The 16,971-nt window shown below is 39.4% G+C and overlaps 1 protein-coding gene across 20 annotated transcripts in view; it reads right to left on the bottom strand.

The window, feature by feature from the left end:
• The window catches only part of itpr1b (inositol 1,4,5-trisphosphate receptor, type 1b), a 121,601-nt gene that overhangs the window by 23,188 nt on the left and 81,442 nt on the right, over positions 1 to 16,971 (bottom strand). For 15 of the 20 annotated variants that reach the window (XM_061783506.1, XM_061783512.1, XM_061783513.1 and 12 more), the window contains 8 exons: positions 9,687 to 9,870; positions 7,446 to 7,708; positions 5,693 to 5,893; positions 4,278 to 4,388; positions 3,460 to 3,555; positions 3,236 to 3,370; positions 2,873 to 2,980; positions 2,065 to 2,296 (listed from right to left, as the gene is read on the bottom strand). In XM_061783506.1, coding sequence (XP_061639490.1) covers positions 2,065 to 2,296; positions 2,873 to 2,980; positions 3,236 to 3,370; positions 3,460 to 3,555; positions 4,278 to 4,388; positions 5,693 to 5,893; positions 7,446 to 7,708; positions 9,687 to 9,870 — 1,330 coding nt within the window. The remainder of the gene's footprint in view (positions 1 to 2,064; positions 2,297 to 2,872; positions 2,981 to 3,235; positions 3,371 to 3,459; positions 3,556 to 4,277; positions 4,389 to 5,692; positions 5,894 to 7,445; positions 7,709 to 9,686; positions 9,871 to 16,971) is intronic. The other 5 variants (XM_061783510.1, XM_061783518.1, XM_061783522.1 and 2 more) reach the window with 1 other exon arrangement.

Below are 16,971 nucleotides of genomic sequence, written 5' to 3'. Positions count from 1 at the left end.
CTGGAAATTATGTTAAGGCATAACCCAACCAAAGGGTTCAACCCTCAGCCCTTGTTACCATGTCGAAGTGTCCTTAAGCCTTAAGCAAGATACTGAACCCCCAGTTGCTCCTAAAGCTGTGTCATCAGTAGGTGAATGAGGGCACAGGGTTAAAGCGCTTTGAAGTACCTTGACGGTAGAAAAGCCCTAGACAAGTGAAAGCCCATTTACCATTTATGAATAATCCCTGAAATTTTGGGATCAGTCGAGAATAAGACCAAGTTCTCCTACCAACATTCTAAGTTCTTTTTCTGTTGCCAAAATTAAAAGACTTGAGCCATTTTAAGAAACCGATATTTAAGTAAAAGTACTTTAGTTCCTGGTTGAATTTCTAACAAAAACAAAAATGTAATCTTGCAAACAACTTTGAGACTACGACTGCATCAGTCATCAGTCTCGTGCCTCACACACGCGCACACACACATACACACACACACACATCGCTGAACACACCCTTGTGTGACTAGAGGCAACAAATCAGACAATAAAGCAGCAAGTTATAGCACCTGTTAATAAAATCTGATGATGTGTGGCTAAACAAGCTTCCACTTATATCTCTCCAATAAGCCAATATCACATACAGTAGAAGTTAACCTGGTACAGTGCAGGGTTAAATTAGTATTTAACAATAATTTTGATAAGGTGAAGAAATAACCAGTTGACTACCCTAAGAATAGCTTTGTCATCTAATGGCCAAGGCTGTTGCCATTGCCTAACGGCGGATCTGGCAACTTTGCTCCTTTGGACTAGTCTTGCATAACATGTTTGCATGATATGTATTAAGTTTGTCTCTGTTTAAAGTTCTTTAATACAAACACAATGTCTGATAATGAATCATCACCGGTTGTTCGTGGTGCTTTCTCAATTGCCACCATGTTAGACATGATGATAAAACTCTTTCGCAGTCATTCTCAACTGGGTCGCGGACAGCTAGTAAAAAAAATATGTGGTTATGCGGTACTCGGAGGCGCTCTCACTTAGCATCGTCCTTAATGTTTTTCTTGTACCTTTATTGCAGACACAGGTCCATATAAAACAATAGCACAAGTATAAACCAGAAAATAATATGTATGGCTTATAAGTGTTTTTCAAAAACATTTTTACTGTAATAATTACTTTAAAACTGCATTAGCATAGGTCAGTGATAGACCATGGCATGTTCCGACTTGCATGTGAATTCGGGTTATGTCGTCGCCATTGGAACAGGACAGAACTCTTGCTCGGACTTGACAGTCATGGGTCCGAAACTTGTGTAATGATACACGCACAGGTATTTGTATTTATTATTTTATTTTACTTTGTATTTGCATTTAAACAGCCTCTCCTGGGCCTATCCCAGGTTCTTCAGATGAAACCCAAGAAAACAACAAATGCCACTGGTATTTTTATAGCATAATAATTCACACTGTTCAAACTTTTTCAGTTGTCTGCATCCTTCATTTATTCATTAACAGAAGATAAACTATTGATGTTGCAGTTTCCTAAAAAGAAAAGCTCAGTGCCATGCTATAAATGATATTTTGTGGTTGTATTTTGTGCAATTTTTACACTTCATTTTGCTAGATTCATTTTTAAGCATGCAGTTATTATGTTACTCCTCATTATAATCATAACGTGTTCCAAAAAGTACTTTGAACATGGCAGCATAATGTTGTTAAAAAATATGATATACCTGTACGGTTTGCAAAAGTTAGATTTTGTTTTGTTTTTAGCTTACATAAAAGTGGGTCGCTACTTGGTGACAACAGGAAAATGGGCATCCCAGGGTAACAGAAGGTGAGAACCAGTGCCCTAGAGTATCATGTAGCATAATAACAATCTCAATTTTAGCCTAACCCTTAGGGGCTTAGGGTGACAGGTGGGTTACAACCTAGGCAGATCACAGTGGCAAATTAGAGTCTTCAATAACACATAATGTATTATAAATAGCCCTGACTTTACCGATGCCTGGAGAGATATGAGAGGAAAGCATATACAACAGGAAATACTGTAGAAGGAAGAAAGTTGTTTAAGAGGAAGACGCACATGGAACGGTGTTTGTGTTACCAGTCGCCTCTTGAGTACCTCGCAGCTTCTTCTGCCAGTTCATCTCATTAAAAAGGTCCTCGGAGCGCAGGAAGAAGTCATTTATCTTGCTGCCTTGCTCATCGCGCTCTGTGGTATAGTACACACGTAGCTTGGACTCTTGAGTGAGGAACTCGCAGATGTTGGGCACAGGAAAAACGATTTGCTCCATGGTTCGATCCAATCGGACAATCTGGACAGAACCACGACAGCAGCCACCATTTAGTCTCTGCCTTATATAAAGCTAATCACTTAATTAATATTCAAGGTATATCATCTATAGGTTTATTATTTTGCAATGGTATAAAAATCCAATTCAGCCTACAGTATTGACAAGTGTTAGTATTTTGCTTACCTGAGGGTCAGTTCTATAAAAATTCAAAATACAACTTTCAATAATAGGCATATTGCTAAATGAATAACTCTCTGACAGTGTCAATCAGAGATGAGACTGAAAGGCAGGATTTGTGAATTTCATCAAACTGTGCGGGTGTAACCAAGTGGTAGGGGGCATGTCACGTGTACAACTGAATTTTGTGGCTGGCTATTCTTACGTCCACTTTGGATTCAAACTTGTTCCCATCATCACAACACTTTAACCTGCAAAAAAATGTAATTTAATCTCTCACTCACACACACCTAGGTCAACATGCCAAATGTCCTCATCATTTTGGAGAGTGCGCAAAACAAGAAAAACCCAAGCTTGTCACATATTTTCCTGCAAAATATGGTTATATATTACACTTATACTTTTGACCTTTTGACTGACCTCAATCTGAGCTGTGTGTTTAGCATAGAACTCCAGAGCCTCGTCACCCTCTCCATACGTGCCCCCTGGTTTCAACATGGCTTGCAGTTCCTTGTTGTGTCGGGCCAACTGAAAATGACGAACATCATAACATTCATGAAGCTCATGATTCAGACAAACATTGCTTCATTGATCAGGCGTACTGTACACGTGTGAATGTGGTGCCCCACAGATATTTTCCTATTGAACAACTGGACACAGTACATTAAAGACGTGCGCTTCATGATCCTTTAGTTTCGTTTGATTAAACTCTGGTTCTAAAGAGTCCAATGGCTGAAGGCGTAAAAGGAGATGTGCTCATGTGAATGCATGTTGAGCTCTTACTTGATGTGCCAAGATATAGATATTGTGGCCAACATTTCGTGGAGATGCAGAATGTTCCTCTTCTCTGTCATCACCCTCCTGAGGCTCTTCCACCTCAATCTCGCCCTGCATGTATGCCTTTTTTATCACTTCAACCTGCACAGAAATAGAGTACCGTCAGAGCAAATCCTCATCTCATGCAGTATCTAAATGCTGTGAAGATTCGAATGGTTTGAACCACGTACAAGCTCTTTAGGCCTCATGTTGTACAGTATCCTTTCGGCATTCTCGCTGTCATGGCGACTCTCCATAATGGCAAGAAGAAGCTTGGAGGCATTGTTCTGTGAGAACATTACACACGAGTCATTGACATCCCATTAAATAACCGTTTTGGCCACATGAACTTCAGCAATATATTAAGTTTACATAAAAAGTAAATCAACGATAACTAGTAGAGGCACGACCTCCACCAAAGCTTAACAGTCCTGAGCATTCGATCTAAAATCAAGCCATGTATGATGTTAACTCCAGTCTGGTAGATCGTGGCAAGCAAATTAAAAAGTGGGTTCCAACTGCCACGCACACTAAACCTGTCGTCATAGAAGCGCCATTTAATGGAATGTAAGTGAAAACATTTCCTCAAGCCGCTCTTTTATCCAGAACTGCACTTCTCTACAGTTTCAAACTAGCCAACTGGAAAATAACAAACTTACTGGAATAACATTAAACAATAACCTGTTGCATCATGCTTTTCCACACTTAACGGAAAGAATACATACTGGTAATAGATACTAGTTTTAATGGCCAGTTTTCACAGCAGTTATTTTGACATGGTAACAAAGTAAATATCCAGTTAGCAGGATCAAGCCAAAAATACAAAACCAACTCCCACAAAACTTTGTAGAGGGGCGGCTCTTTGAACACGGAAGAATCCATTACATTTCCATGCGGAATCAGGAATTCTGGTAAACATATGACAAGGTTGAACAACAAATGATCTTCTCATCACTGGGGTGACTGGGGAGGATGGAAAATGAGACAATTCAAATTAATAATCACTCACCTTTAGTTCCAACACCAAGTCCATTCTCTTCTTGCCAAGGGGATTGATGTCATTGAGGATAAGCGCTATAATAATGTCAATACCATTGCATTCATGCGTGGCAATGCAGTTCTACAGGACGAACAATAATAAACACATTAGCACAGTAAACATTGAATTTCATCAGTTTATCAATGACAAGTGACCACACAGTACACATGAAACAACTAATTATTCAAGGGTTTCCCCACATATAGGCTTTATTTCAGCTGAGTCCCTCACGACGACTCTTCTTCTCTTATTATATAATTAAGTCAGTCAGTCAAATACTAATTAAGTTGGGGAGGGGGTCGGCAATGGGTCAATCAACCAGTGTCATACTGCAAAGAGCGAGAAGTTCAGAGAAAATTAAGTCATAATCACGACTACAATACCTGCAGAAAACATGCCCAATACCCTTTTGTCACAGTTCAGTCCAACAGCTTGTATCTAAAGTACATGATATTGGTTTGTTAGACTATATATACATATGTATATATAGTAAAGGTTGTTGTCAAACTGTATACACTTTATGAAATATATTGTGGAAATTGATCATCATAATTAACAGAGCACATCTAGTTAGAAAGAACCAGCACACACCTGTGGAGCTGCTGTGTAAAAAATATATATTACAGCTTCAAACAGCATAAGCAGCACCCAAAGGCAGCTTCCTTCATGACTGATATGCATATTAATTTGGATATCACACACCCTGCAGATACAGTCATGTGCTGAGGAGGAGGGCCACATTTCTTGACTGCAGGTCAAGTTTGCTGAACGCTGACTTTGTGCTGTCCTGTTTATTTTTGCAAATACATGTCACTCCTCATCAAGATTATGCCTGAATCCGGATATTGGTTAATAAGGTTGCAGAAAAAAACAATACACAGTTCATCACAAGACAATTTCCTTTCCGTGTCAATGAACATATAACTTTCTTTCTTACTTTTGATTCCCTTTAAAGCACTGTTTTAGGACCCTGAAAGGTTAATAAATGTAAACAGTCGGTAGTTGCTTTAATCACTCCAGTTTTACACTTGCCAGAAAATTACTCCGCGACAACAAGAACAAAGGATGGCACAATCATGTGAGCTGCCATGCCAAAGAACACAAGAGGCTGCTGTTAACTTTTGTTGAAAAAATCAGAGCAGCAGAAAAGCTACAGCATGAAAGGGAGTATAATATAGCCCAAACAAAACTATGCTGTGTTTGCCAAAATGAAAAAAGAAAACCAATAACATAAATGGGGGTAATTATCAAACACAACCACATTTGAACACCACTTGAAAAAAAGGTTACAGAATTAGTTTGCTGTAGCACAATTCAGAAAAACCAAAGACTCTCCCTCTTGCATAAGCTTGTGTTGTGCGTGTGCGCGTATGTGTGTCAGTCACCTGGTTCTCATGACAGGGACCTTGGCAGTATTCAGTGAGGCTTTCCACAGTCTGGTTGATGAGGCCCACATTCTTCTCATTGATGTACAGTCCAAGCAGCCCCAGACCTCCAGTGGTGCTGCCGCAAATACAGTCCAGGAATTGAAGTGTCTCGCAAACCAGGTTATAGTTGTTCTTGTTATTCTGATTGCGTAGAAAGTTCTGGAGAAAATACAAAAATAAAACAATAACATCTGACTGTATTACAGCTCACCAAGGTGCTTTTATACAGTGTATTCTAAACTAAAGATCTACCACAAAGCTATCATTGAGAAAGGAAGGCGCACATTATGGTAAGACAAATAAAGCAAAAACTGAACCTATAAAGTGATCACTGTAGTATCTTGAACTGTCCAAATCTATAACCTTCCTGGTCAGACCGAGAAGACCATGAAAGCACTGACAGGAAACATGAAAAACACTGAGGCCAAATCATCTCTTGTCCAATACCTTTGTGGCATATTGTTAACAGTCTCAGGATATTCTTCGTATACTTTACATACCACATACTCAAATGGAGGGGCAACAACTAATCGATTATCAAATCCATCGACAACTACTTTGATAACCGATTTATCGTTTGGTAACCTAGTTTAACTTTTGTTTGTCCAAAGTGTCCAAATCCTCAGAATTTCAGCATCTCAACAGTAAACATTTTCAGATTTTTATATTCCTCCATGAAAGCGGACCGATTACCTTTGTGTTCAATCAAAAAAAAGCATTTGCAAACATCTGCTTTTACATTAGAAAACAGGGATGAACATTTTGGACTATTTTTTGACATATCACGGACCAAAAAGCAGTAACTGAATCATAATCATGTTTGTGCATTTTTTTTGCACTGTCAACTTGAAGTAATCTCCTGTTTTTGAATAAATGTACTGAAATTTATTTTTTAAATCCAATTCATTGATTAATCGAAAAAGTAATTGACAGATTAAACGATTATCGGAATAATCATCGTTTGCAGCACTGTACTCAATAATTACTCATACATTCTTAACATTTTGCTGATCCAGGAATTAAGCATACATTAAATTCAACTGATTATTTTAAGCCTATCACGTGTAGTGTTGTGCAACAGCAATATGATTTAAAAGCTGTGTGGCTACAGATCAAAATCTTGCACCGGCACTGCCCCCCTTCCACACACACACACACACACACACACACACGCACGCACGCACGCACGCGCACACGCACACACACACACACACACACACACACACACACACACACAGTGTGCGGATACGTGGATATCATACTTACTAAAAACATTTTGACATGCCCACATATTGACTAAATGTGAGCCACATCCTGACCCCTCACGTACTGTATGGTGCTGCTCCACTGAAATATGTAGGTAGCGCCTATGCATTTGTCATCCATTAAACAAGCTCAATAGAAGAAGACGACGGAAGCTGTGTGTTAGATAAATTGGTTCAACACCATTTCGAATTTTTTTCTGCATTAATGGAATCAATGCCTGAAGGAAGTCTGAATCACATGAGCTAGCCATTCCTAAATAACAACACACAGCTCATAGTGAAACCAGACTCAGACCTACCAGACATGGAAAAAACTATAACAAGAGGTTCTGCAACGGGTGCCTATTTTCAACAGAGTTTCATTTCTACACGACTGAGTGTGGTGATAAAAGAGATTTGGAAGTATGAGACTCGCATTGCACAGTGCCTCTTGTGTGTTCACAGACCTGCAGATCTCTGTTGTGGTTCTCACACAGGAGCTGCATGAGGCGCAAGATGGGCTGCATGATGGTGATGATAACACTCATCTCGCCATCCTCCTGGCCCTTGTCAGCATTTGCCACGGAGGAGCCATCAGCAGCTGCTTGGTGCTCTTCAGCTTCAACTTCACGGCGATATGTTGTGAAGGCCTTCTTGGTGACAGCTGAGGCTTCCACGAGCTGCTCCTTCACCTCCTCGGTAACAACAGCTACCACTGGCACGTCCTTGACTAACCACAGCAATTTGAGTCAAATATTATCAGAACTTTAGATCAGGGGTGTCAAACATATGTCCCGCGAGTCACAACCAGCCCATCAGGTGGCATTGCTCTGCGCGTTTTTGTTCATTCATACATATACTCTTATTTTGAAACTCCTGCTTTTATTTTGACACAAGCACCGTAAAACCAGAAGCGCTGTGAGTCGCGCGACGTGACACTCACAAAGTGGAGAGAGAGAGAGAGCGAGAGAGAGCGAGAGACTGGCGTGGCGGAGCACGCCACCAATCCATTTGCAGTAACAGTGACTTTTTGTGAAGAAAAAATATATATATATATATATATTGTATGTATCATATCATGTATTGTTTATTAAGTAATTTCATGGGCAAATGTGCACACTTGCAGTTATAAACGAGTTTGTGAACTTAATTGGAACATAACAAAGCCCGGATAAAAATGGTTGGGTTTACGTCAGACAAATCAATCGTGGACTCACTGTGGCGACAAACCCTGACAGGGAAAAGCTGAAAGTCACTTCCTTAGTGAGATATTGCCTACAAACTAATTTGATGCGTGCTAAGAGTTGGAAAGGGGTTGGTAATTGTTTGTGTTGGCTCATGCTAACCTCATATAGATTCATTGTTTGTGATTTCGGCTTTTTATGGCAAGCTACTTGATGACTATTAAATAAGCAGCTAATTTAAGTTTATATCACAATATATTTTGCACTTACTGTGGATATGTCTTTAATATACATAGCTAATACATGACATTTGTCTTCATTTTTTTTTTTTTTTTTTTTTTAGTTTCACTCTGTCAATCTGCCTGCACCGCAATTTCATTCTGAAAAGTTGCCACTTTAGTTTATAAGGTGTGATGAGTCAGTTGAGGGTTTCGAGATTTCCAGATAGATGTGAAGATGTATGTAAATTTAAAATGATTTCTAAATAAGTTGTTTTATAAAAGGTACACACACAGTTTATAGATCTACTGTGTTCATGTGTAAATGACAACGCTGATTCATAATACAGTTGAAATTGGAGTCACTTTTGTTATGACATTTGAGATTACTCATATGATTTGCAACAAGATAATAATCCAAAAATGTGAATATTTTCCCAAATGTAGTTGTTATTATGTACACCCTGAAAATTGAACTGTCGTTATTTACAGCACGGATATACTGGACCGGCCCACTTGAGAACAAATTGGGGTGAATGTGGCCCACGAACTAAAATTAGTTTGACACCCCTGCTTCAGATAGTTGTTTTCAAGGATGAAAAGGACTTATCTAATACTACGAATATTGACACTTATTTCACATTTTGGCACTTAAAAACAATGTCTGCAGAAAAAAACTCCCCCAAAATAGACTTGGTAGTCAGTCAAGTTAGTTAGTCAAGAAGACATATGGTGGGCCTCACTGTGGCGAGGACTTTGTCAAGCATCTCAGTATTGACCAGCGCAAAACTGTCCAGTGTTTCCTCAGGTAAATCCAAACACTCAGATGTATTTAAAACTGTATCGCAACTACATAAAATATTACATCTGATGGTGTCACTCTTTCCTCTGAAGTTGGCTGCGAAATCCTCACAGAGTTTCAATCATGCAGTTTTCTTCATTAAGTGGAAATGTTTTACAGGGGTTGTAAAAGGCAAAGAGCCAAATGAGCTTGGTCTGATTAATCAGTTATTGAACCCATTAGTCAATCAGGTTTTACAATAGACCACTTAATACCCCAGAATCTGGAATCTCATTTGGGGAAGGTCATTTTCTTTGACCGCATGACTGTGCTGCAGTGCACAAAACAAGGTACATCATGGCATGGTTGGATGAATTTGGTGGGGAAGAACTGACCTCAACCCGATGAAAGACATTTGGGATCAACTACAACAGAGATTGGAAACCTTCTTGCACAACATCAGTGCTCTTCTTTTAATTTGCACCTACATTCACACTTTAAGCTTATTATTTTCTGACCACTAACCTTTATTGCGTGCTGGTGTGTCTTTTTCTAGCGGTTCTTCATCTTTCTTCTTGTTGCCCAGGTCACTGGTGTTCACGGTCACAGTGGCCTTGATTTCCTGCTGGGCCAGCTTCATGCGCTCATTAAACACCTTGAAGAATTTCTCTGACTTGTTATCCCCCGTCAAACGCTGGTAGAATGAGCGCTGGGGAATATTTGAAAAACAGTTGTTTGCGGTTGTATTTTGTGAAATATGTTGCTATATTGCTCTTGAAAAACAAATATGTTAATATAAGGTATAAAGGACACTTTCACTGTTCGACAACTTACTGAACATGACGTAGAGTAGATCAGGGGGTCATCAACCTTTTGAAACAGAGCTACTTTTTTGCGTTCTGACTCATGTGAAGGGCTACTAGTTTGACACACACACTTCTGAAATGTGTTATTCCTCAAATTATTTAGGGGTAAATCATCTCATCGTCATTGTGCCCACTAGCTTGTCTTCACGAACGCTATGCTTTGGTCATGTGCTGCAACACTAACCTTGAAACTACTATTTTTTTTCCAAAAAGCCCCCCAATGCAAGTGTGATTTAAAAAAGAATAGCAACAAAAAAATGGATGCAGTTCCCAGGTTAAGTGGTGTTTTTTTTTTTTTTTTTAAAGAATAGCATCACCCAAAAAATTAGACTCATCTCCCCGGTGCACTTTTTTTACAGTATATCAGGCCCGCAGGTTACTCATGTCGTCCTTGGGGGCTACCTGGTGTCTCCAGGCACCAGGTTGGTGACCCCTGAAGTAGATGTCAGAATTAATATGATACAGTATTAAGATCCCTATCATATATTTTTTCAGGAAATATCACATCTTTGCAATGAATTATGGGTCGATGATGTTATGTGAACCATGGGCCCACTAGTTTACATTAAATTAGTTTGAAATACAAATATTCGTTAAGCATTTCCAATTTAAACCGGAGCCCAACATTCAAGAGGATGACAATACTCAAGATATTTGTCAAAAAGACCACCAAAATTCAGAATATAAAGACTTTGAGACTAAATCACTGACTAAATGTCTGTGCAGCCATTACTATGCAAAGAGTAAGCATTAGTTTTTCTCAGCTGTCCAAAGTGAGCAGATGCTTTGATATATTGTTAAAAACTGACACCATCAATACTTGAAGGTACAGTCGGTTATGGCTCTTCCAAGTGCTTTATGTCAAATTTCAGTTTAGTGTAAACTAAAGGGACAATATGAGCATTAAGAACCATTATATCTTACTATGTACTTGTAAATAATGCACATCTGGTGACCTACGGGGGGTGTAATATTTTATTAGATACCAACGAAGGGAATACCATATAGTGATTTTAAAATCACTTTTATAAATGTAATAGTATATTATATCTGTAAGGCAACGTTTTTCAACAGTTAGTCAAAGAAGAAATCCCCAGGCTGTATTTGCAGACCTAAATAGCGGATCCAGCAGAGATGGCCATAGCTTCTTCGCCTTCACTTGCCGACCACTTTGTTATGTGCATTATTCCCACCAACAAAGGGAACATTCTCAACCACTATTTACAACTATCTTGTGATTTGATAAGGGACTCAACATTATTTCTTGTAGTTTCCTGCTCTTCTATGGACAGCATTATACAAGCTCATACACTAGGAAGGAGGAATCTACCAATGCCTGGAATTATTGTTTGACCATGGCAAAGGCATGTGGTACACACAATCACATTTTAATATCAATAAAGCAAGATATACTGGGTACATACTGTACTTATTGAGGGTAAATAAGGGTTCAGTTCTAGGCTGAGGGGGAAATCCTAGCTATGCTTCATAATTTAAGGACAAATGAACATAATTAAGTTTTGGAGGGAATAAATTATGTTTTGACTAGCGATATTAAGTGGGCATGACTATTTTTGCATGTTCTAGATCTATGATCTAAAGTGTCAGGATTACACATGGAAATGCCTTTCTGTTTCAGTCCTTGAACATTCCTATCAAAGATTGTGTCGAGGGTTCTGGCTTAAGCAGTGATACAGGGTGTTGGGAAAGTCACTGTGTACTTTTTATTATTTTTACTAGCAGATATGTTTAAGAATATGATGCGTGTACCACCAATATTCTATAACTATATATTTTTATTCGCAGATATGTTAAAGTATATAATACATTTGTACCTCCAGTATTCTACAACCCCAATTCCAATGAAGTTGGGACGTTGTCTTAAACATAAATAAAAACAGAATACAATGATTTGCAAAACATGATCAACCTATATTTAATTGAATACACTACAAAGACAAGATATTTAATGTTCAAACTGATAAACTTTAGTGTTTTTAGCTAATAATCATTCACTTACAATTTTATGGCTGCAACACGTCCTAAAAAAGCTGGGACAGGTGGCAAAAAAGACTGAGAAAGTTGAGGAATGTTCATCAAAACCTGTTTGGAACATCCCACAGGTGAACAGGCTAATTGGGAACAGGTGGGTGCCATGATTGGGTATAAAAAGGAGCTTCCCTGAATTGCTCAGTCATTCACAAGCAAAGATGGGGCGGGGTTCACCTCTTTGTGAACAAGTGCGTGAGAAACTAGTCGAACAGTTTAAGGACAATGTTCCTCAACGTACAATTGCAAGGAATTTAAGGATTTCATCATCTACAGTCCGTAATATCATCAAAAGGTTCAGAGAATCTGGAGAAATCACTGCATGGAAGCGGCAAGGCCGAAAACCAACATTGAATGCCTGTGACCTTCGATCCCTCAGGTCTGCATCAAAAACCGACATCAATGTGTAAAGGATATCACCACATGGGATCAGGAACACTTTAGAAAACCAATGTCAGTAAATACAGTTCGGCGCAACATCCGTAAGTGCAACTTGAAACTCTACTATGCAAAGCAAAAGCCATTTATCAACAACACCCAGAAATGCCGCCGGCTTCTCTGGACCCGAGCTCATCTAAGATGGACTGATGCAAAGTGGAAAAGTGTTCTGTGGTCCGACGAGTCCACATTTCAAATTGTTTTGGGAAATTGTGGATGTCGTGTCCTCCGGGCCAAAGAGGAAAAGAACCATCCGGACTGTTATGGACACAAAGTTCAAAAGCCAGCATCTGTGATGGTATGGTGCTGTGTTAGTGCCAATGGCATGGGTACATACAGGTTTGGAGAAACATATGCTGCCATCCAAGGCAATGCCAAACCACATTCTGCACGTGTTACAACAGCGTGGCTTCGTAGTAAAAGAGTGCGGGTACTAGACTGGCCTGCCTGCAGTCCAGACCTGTCTCCCATTGAAAATGTGTGGCGCATTATGAAGCGTAAAATACGACAACGGAGTCCCCGGACTGTTGAACTGCTGAAGCTGAACATCAAGCAAGAATGGGAAAGAATTCCACCGACAACAATTAGTGTCCTCAGTTCCCAAAACGTTTGTTGAATGTTGTTAAAAGAAAAGGTGATGTAACGCAGTGGTAAACATGACCCTGTCCCAGCTTTTTTGGAACATGGTGCAGCCATTAAATTCTAAGTTAATGATTATTTGCTAAAAACAATCAAGTTTATCAGTTTGCACATTACATATCTTGTCTTTGTAGTGTATTCAATTAAATATAGGTTGAACATGATTTGCAAATCATTGTATTCTGTTTTTATTTATGTTTAACACAACATTCCAACTTCATTGGAATTGGGGTTGTATAACAATAGAGGGACTTTCCAAACGCCGTGTATAAGGCTACCCTCACAGTGACAGCAAAATAAGACTTCACACAGTTATGCCACCTAGACTATTAGGCTGGGCATTACTATTTGGATGCAGCTAAGCAAGGAGAGAGAGAGAGAGAGAGAGAGAGAGAGAGAGAGAGAGAGAGAGAGAGAGAGTGCGAATCCTAATTTTCATGCAGCTACCAATGACTTTGATATCTTAGGCAAATGTCAAACCACTGTCCCACACACTGCTGAAGAAGTACCAAACATGCACATGCTGTACACAGCTGTGCAGTGCACATGCTGTACACAGCTGTGCAGATGCCCAAAAATTGACACATCTTATTATTATTATTTTTTTTTGTGATTACAGACCACAGATCATGTAACACCAATGTGGTTCACAATTCTGCAACCTTTCCAACAAGGCCAACGGTTTGCCAGTTGGTTTGTTAAGAGATTAGTGGTGAAGTCAAAGTGAGGTGGAACACGTTGCGTTATCACTGTCTATACAAAGGACCACCTTGTTTGATGGCATTGTTTGCAGGAACCTGTTGTATTTCTGCACCGGGTTCATATGTCACGTCCTATTTTCTTCTCAACAATCCCTCCTTACATAAGAAGAGTAATCAGCTGAGTGGTTACAGTGAAGGCACGCTGATGCCTCAGCGCTAACACTGTTACATCAGCGAAGCTGATTAGTGGAGAGAGAGAAAGGATGGGGGAGAGGAAAACCTGAACCCAAACCTGCCCTACTTGTGTGAGTGTGTGTGTCTGTGTAAGTGGCGTTCAAGGGGGGTGTGGGCAGAGTGTGAGGTGTTCCTGGGCATCCAACTCCCGGGGGAAGCATCCGAACTGGTTTTGCTGGGGATCAAAAGATGCTTCCCCGCCACCGTAGATGAATGCATTTTGATCAGGCACAGAGTCGGTCAACCCCCACCACAATCCCCCACAATGATTGGTTTTTGATCGGGGAAAACCTCAGTCAAGAGTGCTGCACCACTTGAGCTGGGGTGCTGGGGTCAATGCCTTGCTCAAGGGCACCTCGACAGTAGTGCTGAAACTCTTGAGACCGGTCTTTCCTTTTGTCTGAAGACACCAGCCATAAAGAAAACAGAATTTTAGAAAGTTGAACTTCAAACAATCATGTCATCAAAGATGCATTTTTTGCAAGAATTTAGTTCAAAAAAATTGTCAAGATTGAAAATTGTTTTTCATGTTGCGCTTTCAAAGAGTTGCAGACAGGGTCCAAAATAATCACCAGGCACCAAATGCGAGTCAATTATTCATTTGGCATGTACATCACAGAAGGCTATCCGCCACATGACGAGTTCACAACAATTGAACAATATTATTCATGTTTTTTAGTCTTCATTTTGGTGTATTTTCTCCTTATGTTCGTCTACTGTCTGCAGCTCTCCTCAAATGTTCTTAAGCCCCCCTAAATGATTTGGCTGTTAAAAAAAAGAAAAAAACGTAAACATAAACATTTCTTGAATACGCGGGGATAAAAAAAAAAAAAAAAAAAATTAATTGGGAAAAAAAATATCAACGGTTGTGGTGTGCCTCTATATTGATCGGTTATTAATTAAATGCTAGCTGTTTATGACATTGTATATTTTATAATACTGTAATACAGTAATATGTATAAAATGATTAAATATTTTGTTCAGTAAAAAAATATGGTTGGCCAGTGGATTTTTTTTAATCTACCAAATTGGCCAGTGAGTCAAAAAGTTAATTTTGGATATTTTGTTTTTGGCTGTAAAATCTATTTAAAAGAAAATTAAAGAGAGAATGTTCTTTAACAGTTCAACATTATCATAGTTTTTCAAATAGTTTTTGAAAATCACGGTCTGGGCTTGTCTCGGTCTTGACTCCCAAAAGGCTTGGTCTTATCTTGATCTTGGTAAACTCTGGTCTCGGACAGTGTGGTCTTGAGCGCAACGCTAGCAAGGAGACTAGCGTCTCTCCAACAACTAGCTGCAATGTTTACATTTTTGTCTACAGTGGGACTTAAACAGTGTCCTCTGACTCCAAAGTCCAAGTCTTTACAGACTGAGCTACTGCTGTACTACTACTGATAGAGGTTATCTGTGAACCATTGGTTGGCATTAAGAATGCAGCCTGCAAAGTGATGATCTCCAGGTTTGACTCTTGACCGCCTTAGAGGCCCCCTCTGATTTACGTTTAAGTGCCCTTGTGCAAAGTATCCAATTCGTTCACACCTCCACAGGCACTGGAAAGTTGCCCACTGCCACTGTGTTTGCTTTCTGTGATCACTGCTAGGCGGAAGTAAAACATCCATTCATCCATTTTCTATACCGCTTATCCTCACTAGGGTCATGGAGCCTATCCCAGCTGACTCTGGGACACGCATAGACAAGCAACCATTCACACCCACGGGAAATTTAGAATCTTCACATCAATCTACCATGCATGTTTTGGGAATGTTTGAGGAAGTGACACGAGTGCCCGGAGAAAACCCAAACAGGCACGGGGAGAACATGTAAACTCCACACAGGCAAGGCCGGATTTGAACCAGGGTCCTCAGAACTGTGTGACAGATGTGCTAATCAGTTCTCAATCGTGCCGCGGAAGTAAAATATTTTATTTATTTATTTTTATTTTTTACAGCTGTACAGTTCTGGCTACCATTTTATTTATTTTTTTATTAACCCTATACAATATCTACAGAGATAAATTCAATTATGGCAAATTTGTGTCATCAAACTATTATAAAGAAGTTTTATAAACTAATTAAGAAAAAAGATGTTTACAATTAAATAGACATTTCAAAGAAGAATGGGAAATATGGCTGTGGAAAGGCCTCCTTCCTTTGTATTTTGTTACTCGTCCTTTAGCAAGGATGACTGCCTCCAAACACTTCTAACGCCAATTTAAAAGCTTCCTGCACAAGACAGTTTTTCATTCTTTATTTGCAATTTGTTCAAGTTTTTGAATGCTGACGTGATGTCTTTCAACAATGTCAGAATTCAGCTTGTCCAAGGACGTTCTAATGATTTGAGATCAGGACTCTGCTGGCCAGTTTTAAACACTTTTTCCTCCCAACCATTTTTGTGCGCTTTTGGTGTGCGGTTATAGCCGTAATGATTCTGAATAACCTATCTTCCACCCAAACCTAGATGTATTCAATGGATTGCACATTTCGCTCTTAATTGTTAATCCTCTAATTTTATGATTGCTTCATAATCATACAAAGTTGATATGATCAATCCAAAGAACAGGTACTATCTGGTAATATAGTATTTAGTCCATTTTACATTACATTTATTTCCAAAATGTACTAAAGTTCGATAGTTGTGCAGTGATGAACCAACAAAACAAGAACAGTTTAATGAGCTCATCACTAAATATTACATGTGGTTTCTCCAAATTAAACATAACAAGCCACTTTCAATGAGTAGTGCATTCTGAAAATGATTGAACCCATTCATCCATTTTCTGTACCGCTTATCCTCACTAGAGTCACGGGCATGCCGGAGCCTATCCCAGGTGTCTTCAGGCAGGAGGCGGGGTACACCCTGAACTGGTTGCCAGCCACATATAAA

The sequence above is a fragment of the Phyllopteryx taeniolatus genome, chromosome 9 (genome assembly GCF_024500385.1).
Source record: "Phyllopteryx taeniolatus isolate TA_2022b chromosome 9, UOR_Ptae_1.2, whole genome shotgun sequence".
NCBI classification, from domain to species: domain Eukaryota; kingdom Metazoa; phylum Chordata; class Actinopteri; order Syngnathiformes; family Syngnathidae; genus Phyllopteryx; species Phyllopteryx taeniolatus.
Note: the sequence above shows the minus strand (reverse complement) of the source record. Positions and strands in the feature narration are given on the sequence as shown.